General features: G+C 36.4%; 1 protein-coding gene across 3 annotated transcripts in view; it reads right to left on the bottom strand.

Annotated features, from left to right (window-relative positions):
* PRMT3 (protein arginine methyltransferase 3) overlaps positions 1-23,205 on the bottom strand; it is a 107,302-nt gene that overhangs the window by 15,634 nt on the left and 68,463 nt on the right. For all 3 annotated transcript variants that reach the window (XM_037040384.1, XM_037040385.1, XM_037040386.1), the window contains 2 exons: positions 1,221-1,271; positions 938-1,025 (listed from right to left, as the gene is read on the bottom strand). In XM_037040384.1, the coding sequence (XP_036896279.1) occupies positions 938-1,025; positions 1,221-1,271 (139 nt within the window). The remainder of the gene's footprint in view (positions 1-937; positions 1,026-1,220; positions 1,272-23,205) is intronic.

Here is a 23,205-nt window from a genome sequence, read left to right as displayed (position 1 = left end):
TGGTACTCAAAATAAGAGCTACATAATATGTAACATAAATTTTAATGGGCAGAAATTGGTTTTAACTAAAAGTTTTCTTTAAATTACTTTTTTTCCCTTTCATCCAAGAACAGTTATTCATTGCTTTTAAGAGAGGAAGGGGTGGGGAGGGAGAGACAGAGAGAGAGAAACATCGATGTGAGAGAGAAACATTGATTGGTTGCCTCCACATGCTCCCTGACCAAAGATCAGACCCCCAATCTAGGTATGTGCCCTGACTAGGATTCGAACCCACAACCTTTGAGTGTACAGAACGACACTCCTATCAAGCCACACTGGCCAGGGCCTTTAAATTATTTCTTTAACGGAAATCTTGCCTTTAGCGACAGCATGAATGGACCTGGAGAATATTATGCTAAGTGGAATAAGCCAGTCAGAGAAAGACAAATACCATATGATTTTCCTTCCTTGTGGTATCTAATGATCAAAATAAACTAACAGACCAAACAGAAACAGACTCATGGATACAGAGAACAGACTGACAGCTGTCAGAGGGGAGGAGTGCTGGGAGCTGGGTGAGAAAGGAAGAAACAGACAACAGTGCGGTGACTATCAGAGGAAAAGGGGTGGGGTGGATGGGGGGTAAAGGGGGGAAATGGAAACAGAAGGACACTTGCCGCTGGGTGGTGAACACACAGTGTAGTATACAGATGATGTGTTCTGGAGTTGTACACTTGAAACCTGTGTAACATTTTTAACTAAAAAATGTCACTCCCAAAAATTCCATTATAAAATTTTTAAATTAATAAAGTACTTTTTAATGAAATGATATACCACCTTATTTAAGCATATTATAAATGTTTCGAATAGAGTGAGTACATAAGTGGTTGTAGAATGAATGAATACTGTATACTTCAAAATAAATAATATACCCCCCCATTTATTATTTCTTTCTTACCTGCTTTAACTGAAAATGGCTTTTCCAATAGAAATATTGTTTGTTTCCAGTGTGTTTTGGTGCTCTGGGGGCCCGTAGAGAACATGACCTGCATTGGTAGAGTTCAAAAATATCTGATGAAGTACAAGATATTTAATATCATGGTACATTAATCTACTATATCACATATAAGCTCCAACTGCTTACAACAGCAAAATGTTTATGATCAAACACCTTGGGGCATAAAATAAAATACAATGTACTTCACATAATTAATTCTTATGAGACAACTCAAAATATTTACCCTGTTGTGGCAATTCTTCTCAAAATATATATCGAAGTAACCAGCAATTGCCTGTTTAAAAAAAAAGGAAAATAAATGATTAGGCTAATTCTGTGACATAATTTATTATTCAGTCTTTTAAAACATGGAAAGTAAGAAACTGTTTCAAAGACCAGACACCTCTTAAACTAGGGCAAGTCACCATTTTTCCTGGAAAGGATGTTTTAAGTAAAAATAAAGTAATAGAATTTGGCTTTCCTGTCCCACAGAAACAATATAATAAGGGTAACAAGGCTAATAAAATAATCAATATGTTTCATTAGAGAACTGGTCATGGCAGACTACTGAGTGGCGGGGGACCGTGAGGAGGGAGAGGCTCAGGCAACCCCCAGCTGACCCAGACCCCCGCCACAACGCTGCCGTGGAAGGCAAGCCGCCGTGGACCCTCCGGCTCCGGGCAGGCTTCCAAACTACTGCGGCAGGGTGCGAGAGCCCAGGAGACAGCAGCAGAGACACTGGTAGATAAGTCCAGTGCAGACTGCAGGATCATAAACAAATAGATCTAAATCACCGCAACTCCAAGGTATTAGGTTTTGGGGTGGTTTTATTACATAGCAGTAAGTAATTAAAACATACTCTTTTACACAAAGACAGCTCACTGAATTTCCTCTGATACTGTGCATCTGATTTGAAAGCAAACTACTATAAATATTTTTGCAATAACATCAATGGAATATTTAAATGTTACTTTTTTCTCAAAATAAAAAAAAATGGCCCTGGCTGGTGTAGCTCAGTGGATTGAGCGCGGGCCTGCGAACCAGAGGATCGCGGTTCGATTCCCAGTCAGGGCACATGCCTGGGTTGCAGGCCAGTTCCCTGCAGGCCAACCCCCAGCAGGGGACACACGAAAGGCAACCATACATTGATGTTTCTCTCCCTCTCTCCTTCCCCTCTAAAGATAAGTAAATAAATAAAATCTTTAAAAAAATGAGTAATAGTACTCAAATAAAATTTATGTTTAAGAAATATTCAAGAGAGAAACTTCAAAGGAACTTGGAGGGTTGCTATGATAGTACAGAAAGGCCTCTAAACGAAATGAACATACTCAGATGAATATATAGTTTTCACTTCTGTTTGTTTAAACTTTAAATGATACCATTCCTTTTTCTCTCACTAGTGGGACTGGCTTGATTTAATCTGCTTTTAAAACTGGCATTAAATAAAACTTAGAAAATAGTGTTCAAAACAGGACACTGCTGCTTTTGTTGAGAATGTGAAGTTTTATTGATCTGTAAGGTTAATATGGATTGAATCCAAACCAAATTCAATATTTAACCTTCAGATTCATTATACTTTAGATACCAAGAGAAAATCAAAATATTATTTATAATTCTGTCAAACAGAATCATAAAGCTATATAGTACTTAGCTACAATTACAGAAAACCATGCAGCTAATGAGATAATTTCTTTTTTTTTCTTTTTTCCTTTTTTTTAATTTAATTATTTTTCAAGTACAGTTTTCTGTCTATTACTCCCATCCCATTTCCACCCTTCTCAGTTGTTGTCCATGTATCCTTTATATAGGTTCCTCTAAATTCCTCCCTTATTTCCCCTGAAATTCCCCCCTCCTCCCCCCTCCCTCCCATTTCCACCCTTCTCAGTTGTTGTCCATGTATCCTTTATATAGGTTCCTCTAAATTCCTCCCTTATTTCCCCTGAAATTCCCTCCCCTCTCCCCTCTGGTCACTGTCAGCCTGTTCTCTGTTTCAGTGTCTTTGGTTATATTTTGCTTGCTTGCTTGTTTGTTTTGTTGTTTAATTTCCAAAATATAACATTTTTAGTTGATTTTTCTGATACCTCTCCACTGAGCAATTTAATTGTTCTTTTCCATTTATTCTACCTTGTCCACCACTATACCCTTGGTGCCCAGAGCAGTGCCTGGCCCACTGCACACAATCAAGGTCTGCTGAGTGAATGTGCTATGATACAGAATTTTTTAAAAAGATTTTATTTAGTTATCTTTAGAGGGAAAGGGAAGGAGAGAAGGAGAGAAATATCAATGTATGGTTGCCTCTCATGAGCGCCCTGCTGGGAACTGGCCTGCAACCCAGGCATGTGCCCTGACTGGGAATCAAACCACGATCGTCTGGTTCTCAGGCCCGCACTCAGTCCACTGAGCTACACCAGCCAGGGCTATGATACAGAATTTTGATATAGTATTTATTATACTAATATTTTAGTTAGTTAGCCCTATCAGACTACAACTTATTTTTATTTTTAAGTAAAAATAAAACTTTTTATTTTTACATACAACTTTATTTCTATTCTACAACTTTATTTTTAAGTAAAGCCTATGAATAATTTTTATTTTTATGCCCTTTACCCAGCACAAGCCTGCTACATGGCAGGTTCTTGATAAATTTTAGTTAAATTACCTTTCCTAGTCTTCAGTTTCTTAAATACCTTGTACAGCTAGCCTTACTACATAGTCAGGCACTTTATGAAACAACTGGATGACTAAACTTAGATGGAACTAATAATTTTCACCTTTGAAAAAAATAAGAGTGTATAGAACAAATATGGGGAAGAAGGAGACAGAGCAGGGGATCCCCTAATTCTATGTATAAAGCTGCACAAGTCTCAGCCAAACCCCTGAGCTACATGGCCCTGGTGAGACCAAAAACAGCATGACGAAGGCTGAGAGAACTGAACCAAACTTGGATCACTGACACAAGCCCCAGGATTAATCCCTGAAAAAACTTGTGTGGGAAAAATCCAAACCAACAAGTAATAGCTTAGAGAACTAAAATAAGATTTGAAAAACCTATACAAGTCTCAGACTGATTTCTTTAGTGTATATGCACAGTAGAGGCCCAAAACAACGTAACAAATGCTTAAAGAATGAAAACTCAGATCTGAACCACCGTCTGCCCAGACACTGCCGACAGAACTTATATCTTGACTTTAACTGGGCAGACCGCCTGCTAACACCAAACACGAATGTTCCCTGGACAATGATAACATTACCGAGAATCCACACAACACAGCATAGCATATACAACAGCTGGGATAAATCCAAAATTACTCAACATACAGAGAATCAGAGAAATGTAACCAACTCTCAAAGATAAAAGACAATCGAGAGATGCCAACTCTGAGATGACCCGGATGCTGTACGATCAAAGACTTGAAAGCCGAAACCACAACTATGAGGGTGCACAATGACAGAAACACACTGAAATGAACCAGAAGATAGGAATTCTCAGGAGAAGAATAGAAACTATAAAAAGAGAACCACATAAAATATGTAGAAATGAAAAATACAGTAACTGAAACAAAAGAACTCCCTGGGTTGCACTACAGAATTAGATGTCAAGAAAAAAAAATCAGTGAATTTGAAGACAGATCAATAAAAATCGTCCAATTTTAAAAACCAAGGAGAAAATTTTAAATAAAATGTATAGAGCCTCAGGGACCTGTAAATCTAACATACATATAATTGGAGGTCATGATGGAAAAGAAAAGCTATTGGCGCAGGAAAAATACCCTTGAATTTTCTATATCTAGCAAAAATATCTTTCAGAAATAAAGGTGAAATAAAGACATTTCCAAGTGAAGAAAATGAAAATAACTATTGCCAACAGACTTTTCGGAAGAAATTTTAAAGGACATTCTTCAGGCTGATGAGACATAATAGAAGGAAACCGGAAACATCAAAAACAATATGAGAACAACAGGAGTGATAAATAGCTGGGTCTCATAAAAGAGTACCTTTTCCTTTTTAATTCCTTTACAACACTGATGACTGTTTAAGGGGGAGTTGTAGCATCGTCCGGTGGGTTACCGATGAATGCACACATAAAGACCAGTGCAGTGGGCGGGAGGGTCAGAGGGAGGAAGAGTAAAATTCACCAACATATTAAGTGTTTACAAAAACTGGAATTGAAGAGGGCTTTTTAAATGCCACACACAGACAGACAATATACATGAAATCTAAAATTTTAGTATCAAAATTAAAAGGCAGCAAATCTGAGAACACCTGTAATATATATAAAACAAAGGGTCACTTGTTCTTTCTACATGTTAGTAAGAAAACAATGTGTCAAAAGAAACTTATAAGAGAAAACTCAAATGATTCATAAACAGTAAAAAGGATGTTTCACTTGGAGAAAACAAGTAATTAAAACAACTAGATATAATTTTCCTTGCAGAAAATGTTTTCTTAAATGATAATGTCCACAACTTAGTGAAAAAATGTGGCATTCATAGTGGGAAAACAAACTGAAATAACCTTTCTAGAGAGAACGTAGCAACGTGTATCAAAAGAAAAAACATCTGTATCAGAGAAAAGTCAAACATGCACTAGTATACATGCCATAATTCCATTAAAAGTATACATCACATAATTCCATTTACATACAGACTTTTCGAAAACAGCAAAACTTACAGAGGTGTAAGTCAGTATAGTAATTACCCCTGCGTAGGGGCAGTGACGGGAAGGGGTTACATGGTGGACTCCTGGTGTGCAGGTATAATCTGTTTCTTAAGCTGAGTGCTGGGTACACGGTGGGTATTCACTTTGGACAATTTTATCATACTACACTTAAGATTTCTGTACTTCCCTACTTTGTAAGTATATGTTAGGTATTCAATTAAAATACTTACATAATGTACATACTCAGTGATCCAGGTATTCTAAAAAGTATTCTATGGAAATTATTATGTAAGCTTGCAAAGATTTAGCCATAAATTGTAAATTTTAGCTCAAATTTTCAACAACTAGTGACCATATTATAATAAATTATAATACCTCCATATAATGGAATACCATTTGGCCATCAAAATTAATTGTGTAGAAAATATTTATTGATCTGGAAAAAGTCATGATGTACTATTAAATGAAAAAAATAATAATGTATATTATGGATACATTATATATTATACAAATATACAGATAATTAATTACTAAGCTACTGAAAGTAGATGATAGATTTGGAATAGCCATATTCTTTTTTTTGGAATGTTCCTATTTATGCTTACCTATAATTTGTATTTCTCATAAATTCACAGCTTCTGTGATAAATTATCTTTAATACTACTTGAATTAAATGATCTATCATATTGCCTGAAGGCACTCAAGTCAACCGTTGCCTTTGAATTAGTTCCTTTAGTTCCTTTGAGTTAGTTCCCCAAATCGGTCATCTCTGTAACCCCAGGGGCTAGGGCAGTGTCTAACATGTAGGAGAAACTAAATGAAAAGAAGTATGACGAGTTTTCCCCAACTAGTATTTATACACAAAACATTTTTTTCAATAAAGAGATTAGCAAATGCAAAAAGGAAAAAGAAGAAACTGGAGAGGTAAAGACATATATGGAATAATCACAGTAATTAGAAATTACCCAACTATAGTAAAACATTAAGAAGACTTATAAAGATTTTAGTAAATGGGTTTCATCGGAAGGGGTTTACTTTATAATTTTTCTTTAAGGTACCCATACGTTTTCTGTACTCCTAATATTCTATGTTACCAACAACAACCACAAAAAAAAAAAAGGCAGAAAAAAATCCCAGTAAGCCAACAAAACTTTTTGTGAAAACAACAAATTCAGGTTTAAAACAAGCTCGTATAACATCATCAGAAAATGTGACCTGAAATGTATAACATACACCAAGTGAAACATATATTCAGCTCTGCTAGAAAACAGAATAGCAATATTAATATAATAGAACTAGTGTAGAATTTATAATGATAGACTATAGAATTTATAATGATAGGTTTTAATGAAGAAGAGAGGCTGGCACCTGAGTTTACAATGAAATTAAAAAATAAAAAGATCTGAGAACACAAAGATATTTTAAAACCATTCTCCGATCCCCGAATTCAACTATCCACAAAATTTAGTTTAAAAAAATCGAAGAAACTGAGCCTCCCCTCCCCCAGACCTCCAAAAATAGGTGAAAAAAAAACTGGGTAGTTTGGAGTAACCAAAAAGCAGTTTATAAGTCTCAAGACAAATAAATAAAATAGAAAAGATGTAATTAATTTCGGGAAAAAGAAGCTGGCAGGGATCTGTGACAAAGAGAAATCTGAAATCATGTCTGTTGTATAGTCCCTTTTGAAGTGCACCATAGTGTATCTTCAGCTCCTCACGCAGATTTACCCTTCTAATGACGTCTGGTTGAGGGTAATATCAACATCAGTTCCACAGCACACATTAGGCAGACATGAAGAATGCTGGGAAGAAATTCATGGGGGATTATGAATTACATGCAGATAATCTATCCATCAGTTAGTATTCACATAACTGAGCAAGCAGAAACTCTTACTCTGAAAAACCAAAAAGAACTTCTGGTTTAAAAATGGGCAATTATTCTCAAACACAAACAAAGCCTACAACGGCACTCAAATAAAAAGGATTTTGTGTGTGTGTGTGTGTAAGTGATCCTTAGTAATTAAAATAGAAATTAGGAGAAAAAGAAAAAAAACCCTTAAATTTGAAACACAGTCCCATAAACCAATTGACCTATGACTAGGGTTTCTATTTCTGCAAAGCCATATAACCAAATATATCTGCTGATTTGCAGACAAAAGTATTTTGCTACAGAATATAAACATGTCACTTTTTTCCAGATACAGTTCCACTACGTTGTTTCCATCATGCCATCACTTTAACAAGGTGTCTCTAGATCTTTTAAACATTAATTTCAATGAACTTGCCCTTTCTTTATAAAAGCCATTCATATGTAAGAAAAGTCAAGCGTTGGAAATTGAAAATGAAGACTAACAGACAATGGTAATAATTAACTGCAGCAGAACTTGACATGTGCTTAAAAAAGATCAGCTACATTAGAAAACCTGACCCCAGAATAAATTCCTCTTTATTTCCACAAATATATCTTGTCAGGGGCAAAGGGAACAAATGCTCAGGAAAAGAGTAAGCATTAAAATCAAATATCTGTAGGAGCTGAGTTAATCTGCAAAGATCACAATTAAATAAATAAAATTTCACTGCATTAAACCATAGTCAGAAAAATTTTAGTCCCTTTAGGCTGAGAGAAGACAGAATGAGTGGTAATAAGAACACTGATGATGACACAATAAAACAGAATGAAAGGAAAACACATGCATGCAGTAAAGTTCTGGAATAGTTTGATTATGCTTATAATACGGTGGCAATCCTTCACAATTACTTTGAAGTACACAGGAAAATAATAGGGGCATGTAACTTTATTGTGCATCTTAAATATTCCTAAGTATGAGAATACAGTTTATGAATGAGCTGCTTGTCTCTAAATTTCACAAAAGAAACTAATCCACAGCGTTTGTAAACTGAATCATTTAAAAATGCTCTACACCATGATTTGTCTGTTTATCCCACATATAAAAAGGTAGACACCATCCATTTTATACATGCTCATTCGAAGAACAATGACTTGAAATAAAAATAAATCACTTTCTCGTGTATTTCAGTGCAACGAGTATTTCTTTAAAGAGGATGTATCATGTGTGTACCTAGCAGAATGGCAGCCAATGAAATAAGATCAGGCTAGACCTTATGAGGAAGAAAATTAAAAATTACCATTATCACTATCACCTGCAGGGAGTAATTTATCATTTCTGTTCTTCAGTGGTATCATGTTCCAACAGCGTGTGGTTACAGCAGATACAATTAGGCAGCTGTCCACAGAAGTAGGAGGATAATGTGCTTTTGATGGAGTTTACCCAAGCATGGAGGCAGAGCGCTTGTAATCCATGCAGCAGGATCACTATAACAAAAATACAATTCGTTTCTTGTTGGAGCATTTCTTTCAAAATCTTAATATGGAATCCAAAAGCCAACTGCTGAGTTTAAAGCAAGTAAAAAAGAATAAGAAGATAATGCATGAAAAAGATTTATTATAGTTTACATCACTGTATAAAAACCAACCAGATGAAAATACAAACAAAAGCCAGACAAGCTGCTACAAAAAGCATGCGCTCTGCTATTAAAACTAAGAAAACATAACCAGCAAATATGAAAATTATATACTCTGACCTCCTCCCAATATTAACTATATCTTAAATAATGGATTCCTCCTTCTCCAATTAATTTTCTATTTTATCCCAAGAGAAAATGTGCATCTTTTGTTTCTTTCATAATTTCTCTAGGGAACAATACACCTTAAATGCCATACACTTCTCAAGAGACTTTGCCAAATTGAGCAGTTTAGAAATAGACCTAGAAATACGGAAGTAGCAAAACAGACGAGTCTAAAAATTTTGAAAGGCATTCTTATGGAAAAACTCAATGTAATCAATTTTTGAAATACTTGAAATATTCCTGGTTATGAATAGAACTCTTTTTTAAAATTTACTTGGGTCGCTCCCTTGTAATTTCAAAATTTCTAATTATAGTGATTTTAGGGAGCATAACAAATCACCTCTTCAGAGTTCAAAACACAAGTCCAAAACACTTTAATTTTAACATTTCATAAATTGATACCTTACATGCCCTACCTGTTCTACATTTCTTCCTAGCTATAAAGACAAGATATTGTTTTACACATGAAATATTTACTGAGACTTATCAATATTTTCACTCTAAAAGAACCTTGTAAAGTGTAATGTACATGCAGAAATGTTATACATAAGTACGTATCATGATGAATTTTCAAAAAGAATGCAGCTGTGAAACCAGCACTCAAATCAAGAAACAGCGTATCTAGCATGCTAGTAATCCCCCTATGCACTTAGCTAGTCCTACTAGGCACCTTCCTCACCAAGGTCTACTAGCCTGATTCCTTCTACTTCCAGTTTCACTGAGATATAATTGACATACAACGTTGTGTAAATTTACGGTGCTCAATGTGTTGATTTGATACACTTATACATTGCCAAATGATTACCACCACATTGTTAGATGACTCCACCATCAGAATCACATTAATTATCAGTCTTGTTGTAATGAGAACATTTAAGATCTATTCCTTTAGCAACTTTCAAGTATGTAATATAGTATTATTAACTATAATCACCATGATATATACTAAATCCTCATGACTTATTCAACTTATAACTTGAAGTTTGTCTTCCCATTCCCCCAGCCACTGGTAACCTCCATTTTACTCTTGGTTTCCATGTTTTTTTAGATTCCACATAGCATGCAGTGTTTGTCTTTCTTTGTCTGACTCATTTCACTCAGCATAATGTCTTCAAGGTCCACCCTTGTTGTCACAACTGGCAGGACTTCTTTCTTTTTATGGCTGAATAGTATTCCACTGCACATGTATGCCACATCTTTATCCACTCATCTGGCGGTGGACACTTAGGTTCCATATCTTGGCTGTCACACTACGATGAACATGGAGTGCGAAAGTCTTTTCAGACCTTGTTTCAATTTCCTTTGGGTGTATATCCAGAGTGGGATTGCTGGATCATAAGGTCGTTCTATCTCCAGTTTTCTGAGGAACCTCCATACTCTTTTCCACAGCGGCTGCACCAATTACAATCCCAGCAACAGTGCACAGGGGTTCTCTTTTCTCCACGTCCTCACTGACATTGTTATCTCACTACCACTGTGATTTCTAGGAGCACAGATTAATTTTCACTATTATTTACTTCTAGTGAACAGCTGTTTTCACTGTTCAGGTAGAAAGCTCAAGCGTTTCACTTAGACAGTGAGGGTATGGAGGCAAAAACGGATATGGTAAGACTGCCCTGAAGGGCCTACAGGAATCTACCATTGAACAAAGGACGCTGAAAAGCATCATGAGTATGGTGAGTGTTACTACAGGGAGTGCAGGGATATTTAATGGATATATTAGAATCTATGTGGTGGAATTAGGGAAGGCTGGTCAGAGGCAGCAAGATTTAAACTGCGACTCAACAAATGAAGAAGATAGTTAGAGAGTGGGGAAGAATGTTATAGGCAGGGGACTACAGGGAGGAAAAAACAGTGGAGTGAAGACTCTGGCTCCTGTAGTGGTGGACTGGATAAAATATGTGACCCCTTTGTTGACAGCAACTATAAGAGCTAACAAAATATAAAATACTATATGTTTGAAGGTATCAGAGAGAGAAATTAAAGCATCACCAAGCCAAGACTCAGAGAAGGATCCGAAGAGGGAGACTGACATTTGGGCCTGCCTTTGCCCTAAAGGCATTTACCAGTTCAGAGGAAGCAGCTAAGGGACTAGGGTGCAGCCCTTTTGTCCTGTGGGGAGGAATGCAAACCAGGGCTCTCGTAATTCTCGGTTCGACCCGCCCCATATCACATGGTTGGATGCCGAATGAAAGAATGAGGGTGAGAAGAGAAAACTCAGACTGAACACTATGATGTAGCCTCTGGGACAGCCAGGATATTCCAGTTGTTAAAAAAAAGGGGGGGTGTTTTGTAGTAGTCACGTCATTCTCTTAGTCACCTAGAAACTAAAAACATGACTCTGCAACACTGTAGGCAGAAAGTAAGTGATTCTGCTTTGAGAAACAGCAGATTTGCATAAATGCAGCATTTTGAAAGGAGGTCTCATTTCTCTACTACATTAAATATTCAGGTACACGAACAGGTCAGAGTTTTCATTGAATACTTTTGCCAAATAAAAAAAAAGTCAGTTCAATCCTGATGGAATAAGTAAATCCATCAGTGTGAATCCACACAATCCTAAACTCTCATAAGCAATGAATGAGTTAAAAATAAACAACCCTTTCTTTAAGGAAAGATAGAAAAGTGAATGGTAAGATTAATTGGATCATTTTATGAGCATTTTCTAGGTGCCAGGAACAGTGCTAAATGCTTTTACGTATTATGGCAGTTAGCACTCAAAATAATACCCAGGAGGTAAGGACTGGTACCATATCTCCACTTTTCACATAAATAATTTGGAGTTCAGAGAAACCAAACATCTGTAAAGTCATACTTGTGAACTTGGCCCATTAAATCTAAAGCTTTCAATCATAGTGCTACATCATTAGTGTTTAAACTTTCCTCTTTGATTTTAAACATGTTCAGAAAACTCCCTTCTATTTCAAAACTGGTCCTTTCCTCATTCAGTCTTCTAGAAAAGAGCAAAACTGAACTAGTTTTGGTAAACATTAACTTATGGGCCATGTAGTGTATATATAACAAAATTTACTTTTCCAGTTGTCGACTCGTCTCTCTCTGAGGGCTGATCCTCCCTCTGAACACACAGATATATCAGACATCTGGAAACATCAGGCACTTCGGGATTTTGAGAGCTCTGAACGGGGGAACATGTATGATGGTTTCTGCCAGAGCGTAAGTCAAAGGGAATCTGAACTGGGAAGATTACTTCCTTAGAGGTCATTACACCAGGGAACACTGCCTGAATCAAAGAGGAAAATACCTGGTCAAACTCATTTATTATCACAACCTAATAATTCTAATTGGCAGCCTCTGAGATAAGTCCAGGGAAACTCCCCTGACATCTCTAATCAAGAGTCTACTCCTATTGATTATTTGATAAAGAAACCATTTTTATGCTTATTGCTGTGTGTGAGATAAGTATTTCAGTCCTGCTTGAGTGTGATTATTTCTCTCATAAATATTCTGACCCTTGGCATTGCTGATTTCAAGCATAAGCCTCTACCTAAGAGAATTACATTATGACTGTAAATGTAGCTTAAGAATTTCAACATTCCACTTAAATTGTACTTTTGAACAATCTGATATTCAAGTCCTTTTATGACATAACTCAGTCGGATTCAGAGGGGCTTTCTACAGCATAGCTTTCCAAAGAGAATCAAGCATCGGAATCTCTATTGACTCTTAAGCACAAGTTATTTTATTCAACTTCAAGGTTCCTCATTTAAACCTACTCTTGCATTTTCTCTGAGTAGTTTTAAATAACAGTTTAATAAAACAGGTGATTCCTTCCATTATTTAATGAACATGTACATCAAAGTTAACAGAAGGTGGGAAACATATATTTTTAAATATTAAGATTTTATTAATGCTATGTTTCCAAGGAGAGAGTACAAAAGTAGATAGGATGGCAATTAAACATAGAAAAGGAGGTGAAGAAATGCAGATTTTACAAAGGTTAAAATCCTCTGAAGTCTAGATTAGAAGGCTAAACTCTCTGGTAGGGAAGAATGAAAGGATAAGAGAGGATCAATTGGAAGTATCTAAACTTTTATAGGCAGTACATCTAAATCAAATCTAAAAAATATCAGGACTAGATGGAATCCCTCTGAATATGAAACAAAGCATCCTTTTATCATACAGTCATATACTATGTAGAAGATAAGTCACATAAACCTCAGATAGTCAAAATTCCTCTGGAAAAAATTCCTTTAATAAGGTTTTGAATTGCAGACTAACATCCCCCATTAAATTCAATACAACCAGTTCTTCTGGCAATGACACAAATCACTGTTTCTTTGGCTGGGCTCCAGGTGAAGTAGATGGCACGTTGTATTAAAAATACATCCTTCTAGAGACAAGAATCGTATGCAGTCCAGCAAGAGGCTCATACTCAAGAAATACTTAAAAGCTGATCATAACTGAAAGGATGGCAGATGTATTTTCCAACTCATGTGTTCCCCAGATGGGCATGTATTTGCTAAATAAAATGTAGGGTAGAATCATCCGCACTATTTAGACCATAATTCCTCTCATTGACTCTTCTTTTATTACATGAATAGTTAATTTGGATTACATTATATTTGCACATGATGCTATTCCATTGGACACGCTTTTTAATAAAAAGCTTTTAGAACCCATTAACCTCAAGAAGTAGCAGAGGTTAAAAAATACATTGCAGTCCAGCCCTAGCTGGTGTAGCTCAGTGGATTGAGCACGGGCCTGCGAACCAGAGCATTGAGGTTCGATTCCCAGTCGGGGCACATGCCTGGGTTGCAGGCCAGTTCCCAGCAGGGGACTCACGAGAGGCAACCATACATTGATACTTCTCTCCTTCCCTTCCTATCTAAAGATAAATAAATAAAAATGTTTAAAAAATACATTGCAGTTCAAGAGTGATTTATATATTTTATGATTGCCTAAAATGCTTTGTTAAACAGTGTTGCCTTATTTGGGGAATATTAAAAAATGTCCTCCTACAAATATTCTTGATTCTACTGTATATATCACACCTGGACCAAATACATCACAAGTCGGACTTGGAAAGACAGGCCACAGAAGAGGATTCCAATTCTGTGCTGGCTATCACTACTTGCATTATCCCAAAGACATTTCAAATCCAACACAATAATTGAGCTTCTTCTGATTCTCACCTTTAAACCTGTTCTTCTTCCAGTTTTCTTTGTCATACTTTGTCATAACACCACTGCATCAAATTATAAAATCAGGAAACCCTGGAGTTACCACTGTTAACTCTTTCCCACAACCCCACTACCTAATCTCCCCTCAAGCCCTATCAATTTTACTTTCTTTTCAGGTCATTTCTCCATCTCCATTAAAACTACCTTTGTGGGAGTCATCACTGTTTCTCACCTGAGCTACTATCATAGCCTATCACTGGCTCTGCACATCCACTCCGGTCTCACATTTGTTCTCCACATTGTAGTCATGATTTTTCCAAAGTATCCTTCAGATCACATCACTCTTGGCTTTAAAAACTTCAATTTTTTCCCACTCATCTCAGAAAAAGAGCAAATAGCATGAGGTACTAAATGATCTCTCGGGACAGTGTTCCACCTTCTTTAAACACTATAGTCTACTTGTTCCAGTCATGCTGGGCTTCTTTTAATTCCCTTACTCATCAAGCTTCTGACCACCAGATATCCTTTATTTGATTTTGATGAACCTTTTAATTGACATATCACAAACATGCAAAAAATACTTAGATATCTCTTTTAGCCAATGTGACGATCATTGATCATTGTATATTTTTAAATGTTTTATTGAAGTATACAAGTATAAAATCTACAACACACATGTATAAAAGTGAGCAAATTGCTGAGATACAGCTCAGTGAACTGTCACAAAATGAACACTCAACTACTACCTGATCAACAGAGAGACCATTCTCAGGACCCCAGAGCTTTATTTGCCCCCTCCAATAATTAAGTCCTCCCTCAAAGTGAAACCACTATTCTGATATCTACCACCATTTAGTTTAGCTTGTTTTAAAATTTTAAATATAGAAACTTTTCTACATCTTTTTTTTTTTTTTTTTTTTGCTTTTTAAATGAATATTCTGTTCAGGACATTCATTTATGTTGTAGATATAATGAAGAGCATCTTTTTTCACTGATGTATACTACTCCATAAATGTATCATTATTTATCCATTCTACTACTGATAAATGTTTTGCTTGTTTCCAGTTTGGGGGCTGCCATGGACATTCTTGTTCATATCTTCTTGGTGAACATGGGAACACATTTCTATTGCTTAAAGACTTAAGTGAGACGGTAAAGCCACAGGGTAGGCATGCGGCAGCTCTAGCAGGTAAGGTCAGTTGTACAGAAATCACTTATTTCAATGCAGTACCTTTGCCTCATCACTCTTACACATTTCTTAGAATACTGTACTTTCACTAGTATGATTCTTTACAAAATTCAAGTATGGAAAATTTCAAACACAGATGCAAGTATAAAACCTCTGGGTACCTATCACCTATATTCAACAGTTAACCAGTATCTTCTACATTTACTTCACATACTCTCCCTTCTCCTTGCCCCCCAACCACCTCCCCTTTTCCTGGGCTATTTTGAAGCAATGCCTGACATGTCATTTCTCCTCTATAAACTTCAGTTTACATCTCTACAAAGTATGGGATATCTTCTTATACAGATATATCGCTTCTATCACATGAAATCAAATTCTCAATAACTCTTTGGTTTACCCAATATCCCTAAGGCAAATTTTAACATGGCTCCCCATTAACGCCTCTTGAACAGAAGAACTGTCTGGCTGGTTACTATATTCCCAATGACTGCAGCTCTTAGCACGAAATGCAACTCAAAAAAACAGTTCCTGGGAATAAATGAAGGTATTTAAGAATTCTACCACCATCTAAGCCTAACTACAAAGGGTCAGGTTTCAGACAAAAGAAGAAAGTTCAGAACCATACTCTAGATCATATGGTCATTCATATAAGGAGAAAACGAAAACTGACTGTCAAGATGGAATCACATAATTAGAATGCTCTTCCCTCTCAAGACATAAAATTTACTTAATGAAGTCTATTAAAATATATACCAGATGTCCCACTAAAATCTATGATGCAAGTTCAAGACAAGTCTTACTATTTCTAAGCAGCACAGATGTGTTTTAATAATTAGTTTCTTTAGCTGATTAGCTGTGCAAGGTCAAAATTAGGTCAATCTACACCCCAAATTACTAAGAACTGAGTTAATACTCAAGAATAAGTTTGGAATTAGTAGGTTTCTACTGACAGAGATTTTCCAAAAGCCTTGAAAGAAAATTTAAAGAACACTATTGTAAAGAAATTGGCTCATCTTGATTTTTTCTTAAGCTATTAGAAAAATTTAAAGCTTAATTAAAAAGTAAAATGAAAGCAGGGAGTACTATGAGTAAGGAATCACTAAACTTTGAATTGTCAACATTTAAAAGTTTCTCTTAACAACATCTGCATTAGCCTTAGAAAACAGTAACTCAAAGACTTGTTTTTAACTCCATCCAAAGATAAATTTATACTTTGAGCATTTATCAAGTACATATATCATTTGGAAAAACAAGAAAAAACTCAAATGAGAATTGGGAGGTAACATACAATTTATTACTTTCTCACTGATAACTTTTGTTTATTTTTATTTTATTAACTTTAAAAATGGTTCCTATTTCTAGTTAGTATGTAGAGGTCTGCAAAAGACCACTGCTCTGATGCAACAAAAAGAAAACTCTGGATAAACTAGACAATCCTATTTCTCATTAAAACCACTGAAGAGCCTTGGAAACAAAGAAATTTAAACAAACTATTTTCAGGGATGCCCCCTTCACTGAGCAGACAGAAAGAGCGGCTTTCATTATCTGAGGGCATTTAGCCAATGCTGGGTCCGTCGGTGGAAAAAAGGAAAAGCCAGAAACACAGGAACTTTGCCAGAACAAGGAGAACCCGTGGATTTTGTACGGCCAGGTCTGGGCTAGTGACGGTGCACAGGAATTCAGAGAAGCCTGAAAGGTAGAGCTGGTCCTCTCTGCAAACGGAGGATGCGGATGAAGCTGGCAGCTGTGCTTCAAAGCAGGAAGAGAGGTTTTCTTTCACGGCTTAGATCCCAAAGCTAAAACTATCTGCAACTACACAGTTTACCATCACCATTAATATCACATTGGTATTGGACTCTGTTATTCCAGAAACTCTTGCCCAAGAAGATAAGACTCTCTGCTCCAGGCACCTCAAGAAAACCTATTTACATGAACAAGAGACTTTCCAACCAATCCTGAGAGTAAATGCATCTTCTCAAGACCAGATGACTCAACTAGACTGTTTACTCTTTAAGTTTCACTCTGAAACCCAACCTTCACAGTGTCGCCCAATTCTCAACTAGACAACGAACCATGCCAAGTCCAGATCAGGACCTTTCCTCTCCCTCTAACCCCCTGCTCCACATTGAGAGACCCACTGAAAAGCAGATCTCCCAAACCTCATAAAATCTTCACTTTGTCTTCCTCCCTGAATTCAGATTTATTTTGATGCTGTTCCCAGGAAATCGGCAGGAGGAAGAGGCCTGACCCAGAGCTCAAGACTCTGGAAACTGAGGGACAACAGTGGGACAAAGCCCTGACCCAACTCAACTCCACACTGGATAAAAGAACCAGCTCCTCATCCTAGCTCCTGGCAGGTAAATGGAGGCTCTTGTAGGGGAAAATATAATCTACTATAATTTGTACTATCCTTTTATACAATGTCTACTATAAAATATAAAATCACAAAATATGAGAACAAAAAATATTATCCATAAGTAAAAGAAAAAAGCCATAGAAGTAGCCTCACAGATGGCTCAGGGAATTCACAAATAGACCCTGAAAAATGATTATAAATGTTAAGGAATTTAGATTTTTAAAAAATTGATCAAACTGGTTAAAAATGATTAACAAAAGGAAAACATAAGTACTGTGTTAGGTCTGAGTCACTCAAGAAAGTTGACGGATGGACACAGTGAGCTAAGGAGCAGGGTTTATTAGCAAGAAATAAGAAGGAAAGTGGGACCAATCGAGGGAGGTTTGCACTCATTCAGTTGTTCTTAGGGCAGGGTTTTTAAGACAAAACCCCACAAAGGGTACCCGGTTAGGGTGTCAGAGTCTGATTGGCTGGAGCTGGTTGCCCAGTGCCATTTCTGCTGACCTTTGTTCTTAATACATCTTGTCGGGCTAAGTTAAAGCCGCATCCTGTTATGCTGGATAGGCCAACCCCAGACCCTAGTCTTAGGTGGACCCCTAGGTAGGGTCCGAAGGCCATTTCCCAGGCAGGCATTTTCCCAGGCTACAGTTTCCCACGGTACAGTTTTCCCATCTGGTAATTTTCCATTCTTCCTAGGCCTACCTAGGTCTGTCATACTGGAACTAAAAAAATGTAGTATTTAAAATAAAAATGTTTATTGTCTATGCTAACAGCAGAAGGACTACAGAAGAACAGTGAATTCAAAATAGTTAAACTGAAATTATGTAAAAGTGAACTTATTAAATGACTACCATACTTAGTTTTCCCCTTCAATCTTTTCATCTTTGCAAACAGAGTAGGCTTCTTTGTTTAAAAACAAAATCTTTTTTTAAGGTGTGAAGAACAAAGTTTTCTTTTTTCCTTATGGAATAATGGCTGTAAAATTTAATGACCAACTATACTTATTTTCTGTGCTGCAGTCCCAGACCACCCTGTCCACATCTCTATTTGTATCTTTATATTCCTACTGAAATGTTCTTAGCACCTATCTCCTTTCAATTAAGTGCCTTTTCAAGACAGAAATAGGTTTTCTGGGTTTGTTTTTAAATTATTTATTTACTTTCAGAGAGAGGGAGAGGGAGGGAGAAAAAAAGGAGAGAAATATCAATGTGCCTCTTGCATGCCCCCAACTGGGGGCCTGGCCTGCAACCCAGGCATGTGTCCTGACTGGGAATCGAACAGGCAGTGTCTAGGTTCACAGGCTGGTGCTCAACCCACTGAGTCACACCAAGCCAGGGAACTTTTTTGGTTTTTTTTGAAATCCTCACCCAAGAACATTTTTTCATTGCTTTTAGAGAGAGGAAGGGAAAGAAAGAGACACCGATGTGAAAGAGAAACAGTAACTGGTTGCTTCCATAGGCGCCCAGACTGGGGATGTGTATGCATGGCTGTTCATAGACTTCAGACAAGTACTGGTCACACAGTCAGTGTTTCGTATTTGTTTAGCAAACTGAAATATCTGTTAGTATACATTTTATATTAATATAAAGAATTTCAACATTACAATGAAAATTAAATAACTCTCAAATACCACCGCACTCATATTTATGGATATTGTCAAAATCCAAAGTAATAGTCTTTAAATTATGTAGGTGAACTTATTAAGAGGTTTTTAAATACAAATATAAAAAGCGTGCTATTTGTAAGTTACATAAATGTCTAATCACTACGTTGTACACACCTGAAACTAATATATGTTCTATGTCAACTGTTATTAAAAAATTAACTTTAAAAAGTCTTAGGAAAAAAATTTAAATCTGCTTTTTCATTTATTCCATCAGTTCATCTTTGACAACTGCAACAAAAGAAAAATGCCTAGCTAAAATAACACTCTTTTGTTAACTAAGGTTTAAAAACAAATATATTTATGAAAGTTTATGCAAACTGAACACTGCTGTACCAGTCATTATTCTAATGCATGCTGAGAGGTAGAATGAAAGAAAATATAATGCTAAAATTAACATATAAAAATGATTGCTTTAAGAGATGATGATGTATCAGGTGGAAATCTGTACACATCAGGTTAAATGAGCATGTAATTTGATTAAAAAAACTATCTTAAATATTTTCATTTTTAAGGTGAACAACTGATTTGTTCTATAAAAGGCAATATGAAAACTCATTTACTATATACCTAGGATTATTAAAAAAAGCGCTTGTTTATGTCTTTATGGAGCTTAAAATGACATGCTAACACAGTGCTGCTAGAACATAAAGAGAACACTACACAATTACAAAAATACCGTTAAAAATAAATGAGAACTCACAAGATAAAATGTATTAATTCCAAACTGTTCAGCCTTAAATCATTTGTTTTTGAAAACCTATAAACTTTCCACTAAAATAATGGACTTTATTACACATTTCCTGCAAGGTTAGGCAGGCTGACAGAAGTCAGTTGCTAATTAAGCCTTCATACCTCATCATAAAAGCAAAGGTGGTTTGACCTAAACTGTCAATAATATCATATAATAGCAAAAAATGCTCACAAAATTGCTGTGTATGTATTACTAGTATTCATTGGAAAATTGTCCTTTAACCATTATAGACAATCAAGCTAAAGACCAGTACATATAAATACCATACCATGTTAAAGTGTGTTCATCTATTATAACATTACATTAAAAATGCTACCAAATTTCTGCTTTGGTGGGTGTTACAGGTGTGGGTGTCTGTGTCTGTGTTGGATAGGGAGACTGACAAGAGAAATATTTTTCATTAAAGATTCTAACAAACTCGAGGAAGCCATGTAAAAATGCTATCAGTCTACAGCACACGTGCTACTGAAATTAAGTGCAAAGGGTGTTTTTAGCATCTTGTCACTTTTGAAAAATCCAATTTTCTCTAATATTTTAATTAAGCCACAAATTTAGAATCTCATTAAGAAATAAGTGGTTATGCATATACTTAAAATTGGCTTAACTATGCAGAGAAATTGTCCATCTTATTTGTAAACTATTTGTTCAAATTTCAAGCACAAGAAAAAAACATTTCATATATGTATTTGTAGGTTTGTACTTAGCAATACAAAATTGGGTATTTCTTGGGCCCTGGCTGGTGTAATGGGCCCTGGCTTGTGCTCAGTGCATTGAGCACAAGCCTGCAAACCAGACAATTGCGGTTCGATTTCCAGTCAGGGCACATGCCTGGGTTGCAGGCCAGTTCCCGGCAGGGGCCAGTTCCCGTCAGGGGATGCACGAGAAGCAACCATACATTGATGTTTCTCTTCCTCTCTCCTTCCCTTCCCCTCTAAAGATAAATAAATAAAACATAAAAAAGAAAAAAAAACAAAATTGGGTATTTCTTCACTCCATCTAAAAAAGCCACACCTCTTCCTCCCCAAAGTAACTTCCTCCATCTCTAACAAGTAAGTCATTGCTTTTTATTTTTAGTATTTTCACTGATACTTTCAACTACATAAAGGAGAAACAAAGTTTCAATTAGACACTTATCCTTTTTAACACATTTGTTATGAGTTAGTCTCAAGTAAGCAGGTGAATATCTATTAGAAAGTAGCCTTAGAGACTAGACTTGTGTGATAATTAGCTACAGACAGTTGGTAGGGGACGAGTGTAAGGAGCTGCCGCCATCTCAAAGAACAACATGGTTGGAGTGGATCGAGGTGGACAGTTGGAACTCATAAATACTGAAAACACACTAAAAACATTAGACAACAAAATTTTATTCACACCAGGCTCATGCTAGAGCAAGCATGCTGGGAAGGAAAGGAGAATTCTAAAAAATGTAGATGCTCAACCAAACAACTACAAGCTCACTCTAAAGGCATAAAGAAAACGAAACTCCCAAGATCTATTTTCTCTGCTACAACAAGGATATGTGACTTATTTTATCCTACTAAGCTGTCAGTCCTGTTGCCGAGGAAAAGCACGTTTTGATCACACACATTCTCTTTCCCTCTCCCTCCCAACCGCTGCTAGACTACTGGCCAACAATAACACTTTTCAAACGTAATATGCAACCTCAATTCTTCCACACCTAGAATATCTCTTTCATAACATTCCTCTGTGCTCCTCTGAAAGTTGGTACATCCACCAAGAAGGTTTTTTGGGTCAGAAAAGAGTAAGGATATTTCACAAGTAAAACTTTATAGTGATTAATTTTCTGCTTCACCCATAAAATGGGGAGTAATATTAGTACCCATTTCAAATGGTTAGTAGGAGGACTAAATGAAATAATGCTTTTAAAGTGATGAGCACATTGCCTGACATCAAGTGTTCAATGACTGAGATATCATAACCACGGGAAGACAAGTGATAATAACTAATTATTTGAATGGATAATCTCTGGGGAGTTAACACTGAATACTAAGTACTAAAATTTGTATCGTCTGTGCCTGGCATGCATGCAATAACTACGGTTTTAAACTACATATTCCTCTCAAGGTCCGTTATAGAACTGTGTTATTCGACAGTAATCAGACACGTACAAACCCACTCCCACGTCCTGCCACCTCCTCCCGAACCCTGTGCCTTATTTCCAGAGTTTTATATTAAGACCATTCAGGCAAGTTGGAAATAAAAATGTGAATCTAAAAGGTTCTTTACAGATGTAAGGTAACAGTTTGCTTCTGCTTTCTTTTCCTTATGGAACTCTGATTGCCCCTGTACAATTTGATACATTATTCTTCAATACAAAAATTTTCATAATCTTTGAATTAAACACATTTCACCTGTTTTTCTCACTTTGTTTCTATTTTAATCTTTTAAATATATACATTAAAACTAAGATCATAGGAGGATAAATGCAATTTTTAACATAAGGTATCTTCTATGCTATCCCAAATAATGGGAAATAAAAACTAATTCCGTATGTGTTATGAAACTTTATTGCACAGACTATTGTAGACAAAATTACTTCCTAAGGCTTATTGATAACCAGGGTACCACACAACCTAGCCAAGTGGATGTGCCAAATACGGGTAAGAAGAAACTAGGCAGCCTGAGAAGGAGGGGGCATAGGAACCAGGATGGTAGTAAAGGGTTTTACTCCTGTAGGGTTGTCAGTGGTGGCTCCAACTTCCTGAGTCAATCGGAGCACCAGGTTTTACAGAGGCAGCTTGGTAGTGGGCCAGTTCTAAGCTGTGGTTCCAGCAGCTGTCTCTAAACATTTAAAACATA

The sequence above is a fragment of the Sturnira hondurensis genome, unplaced genomic scaffold (genome assembly GCF_014824575.4).
Source record: "Sturnira hondurensis isolate 20B ecotype Veracruz unplaced genomic scaffold, ASM1482457v3 Scaffold0002638, whole genome shotgun sequence".
Lineage (NCBI taxonomy): Eukaryota > Metazoa > Chordata > Mammalia > Chiroptera > Phyllostomidae > Sturnira > Sturnira hondurensis.
The sequence above is the reverse complement of the archived record's forward strand: the minus strand, read 5'-3'. Positions and strand labels throughout refer to the sequence as shown.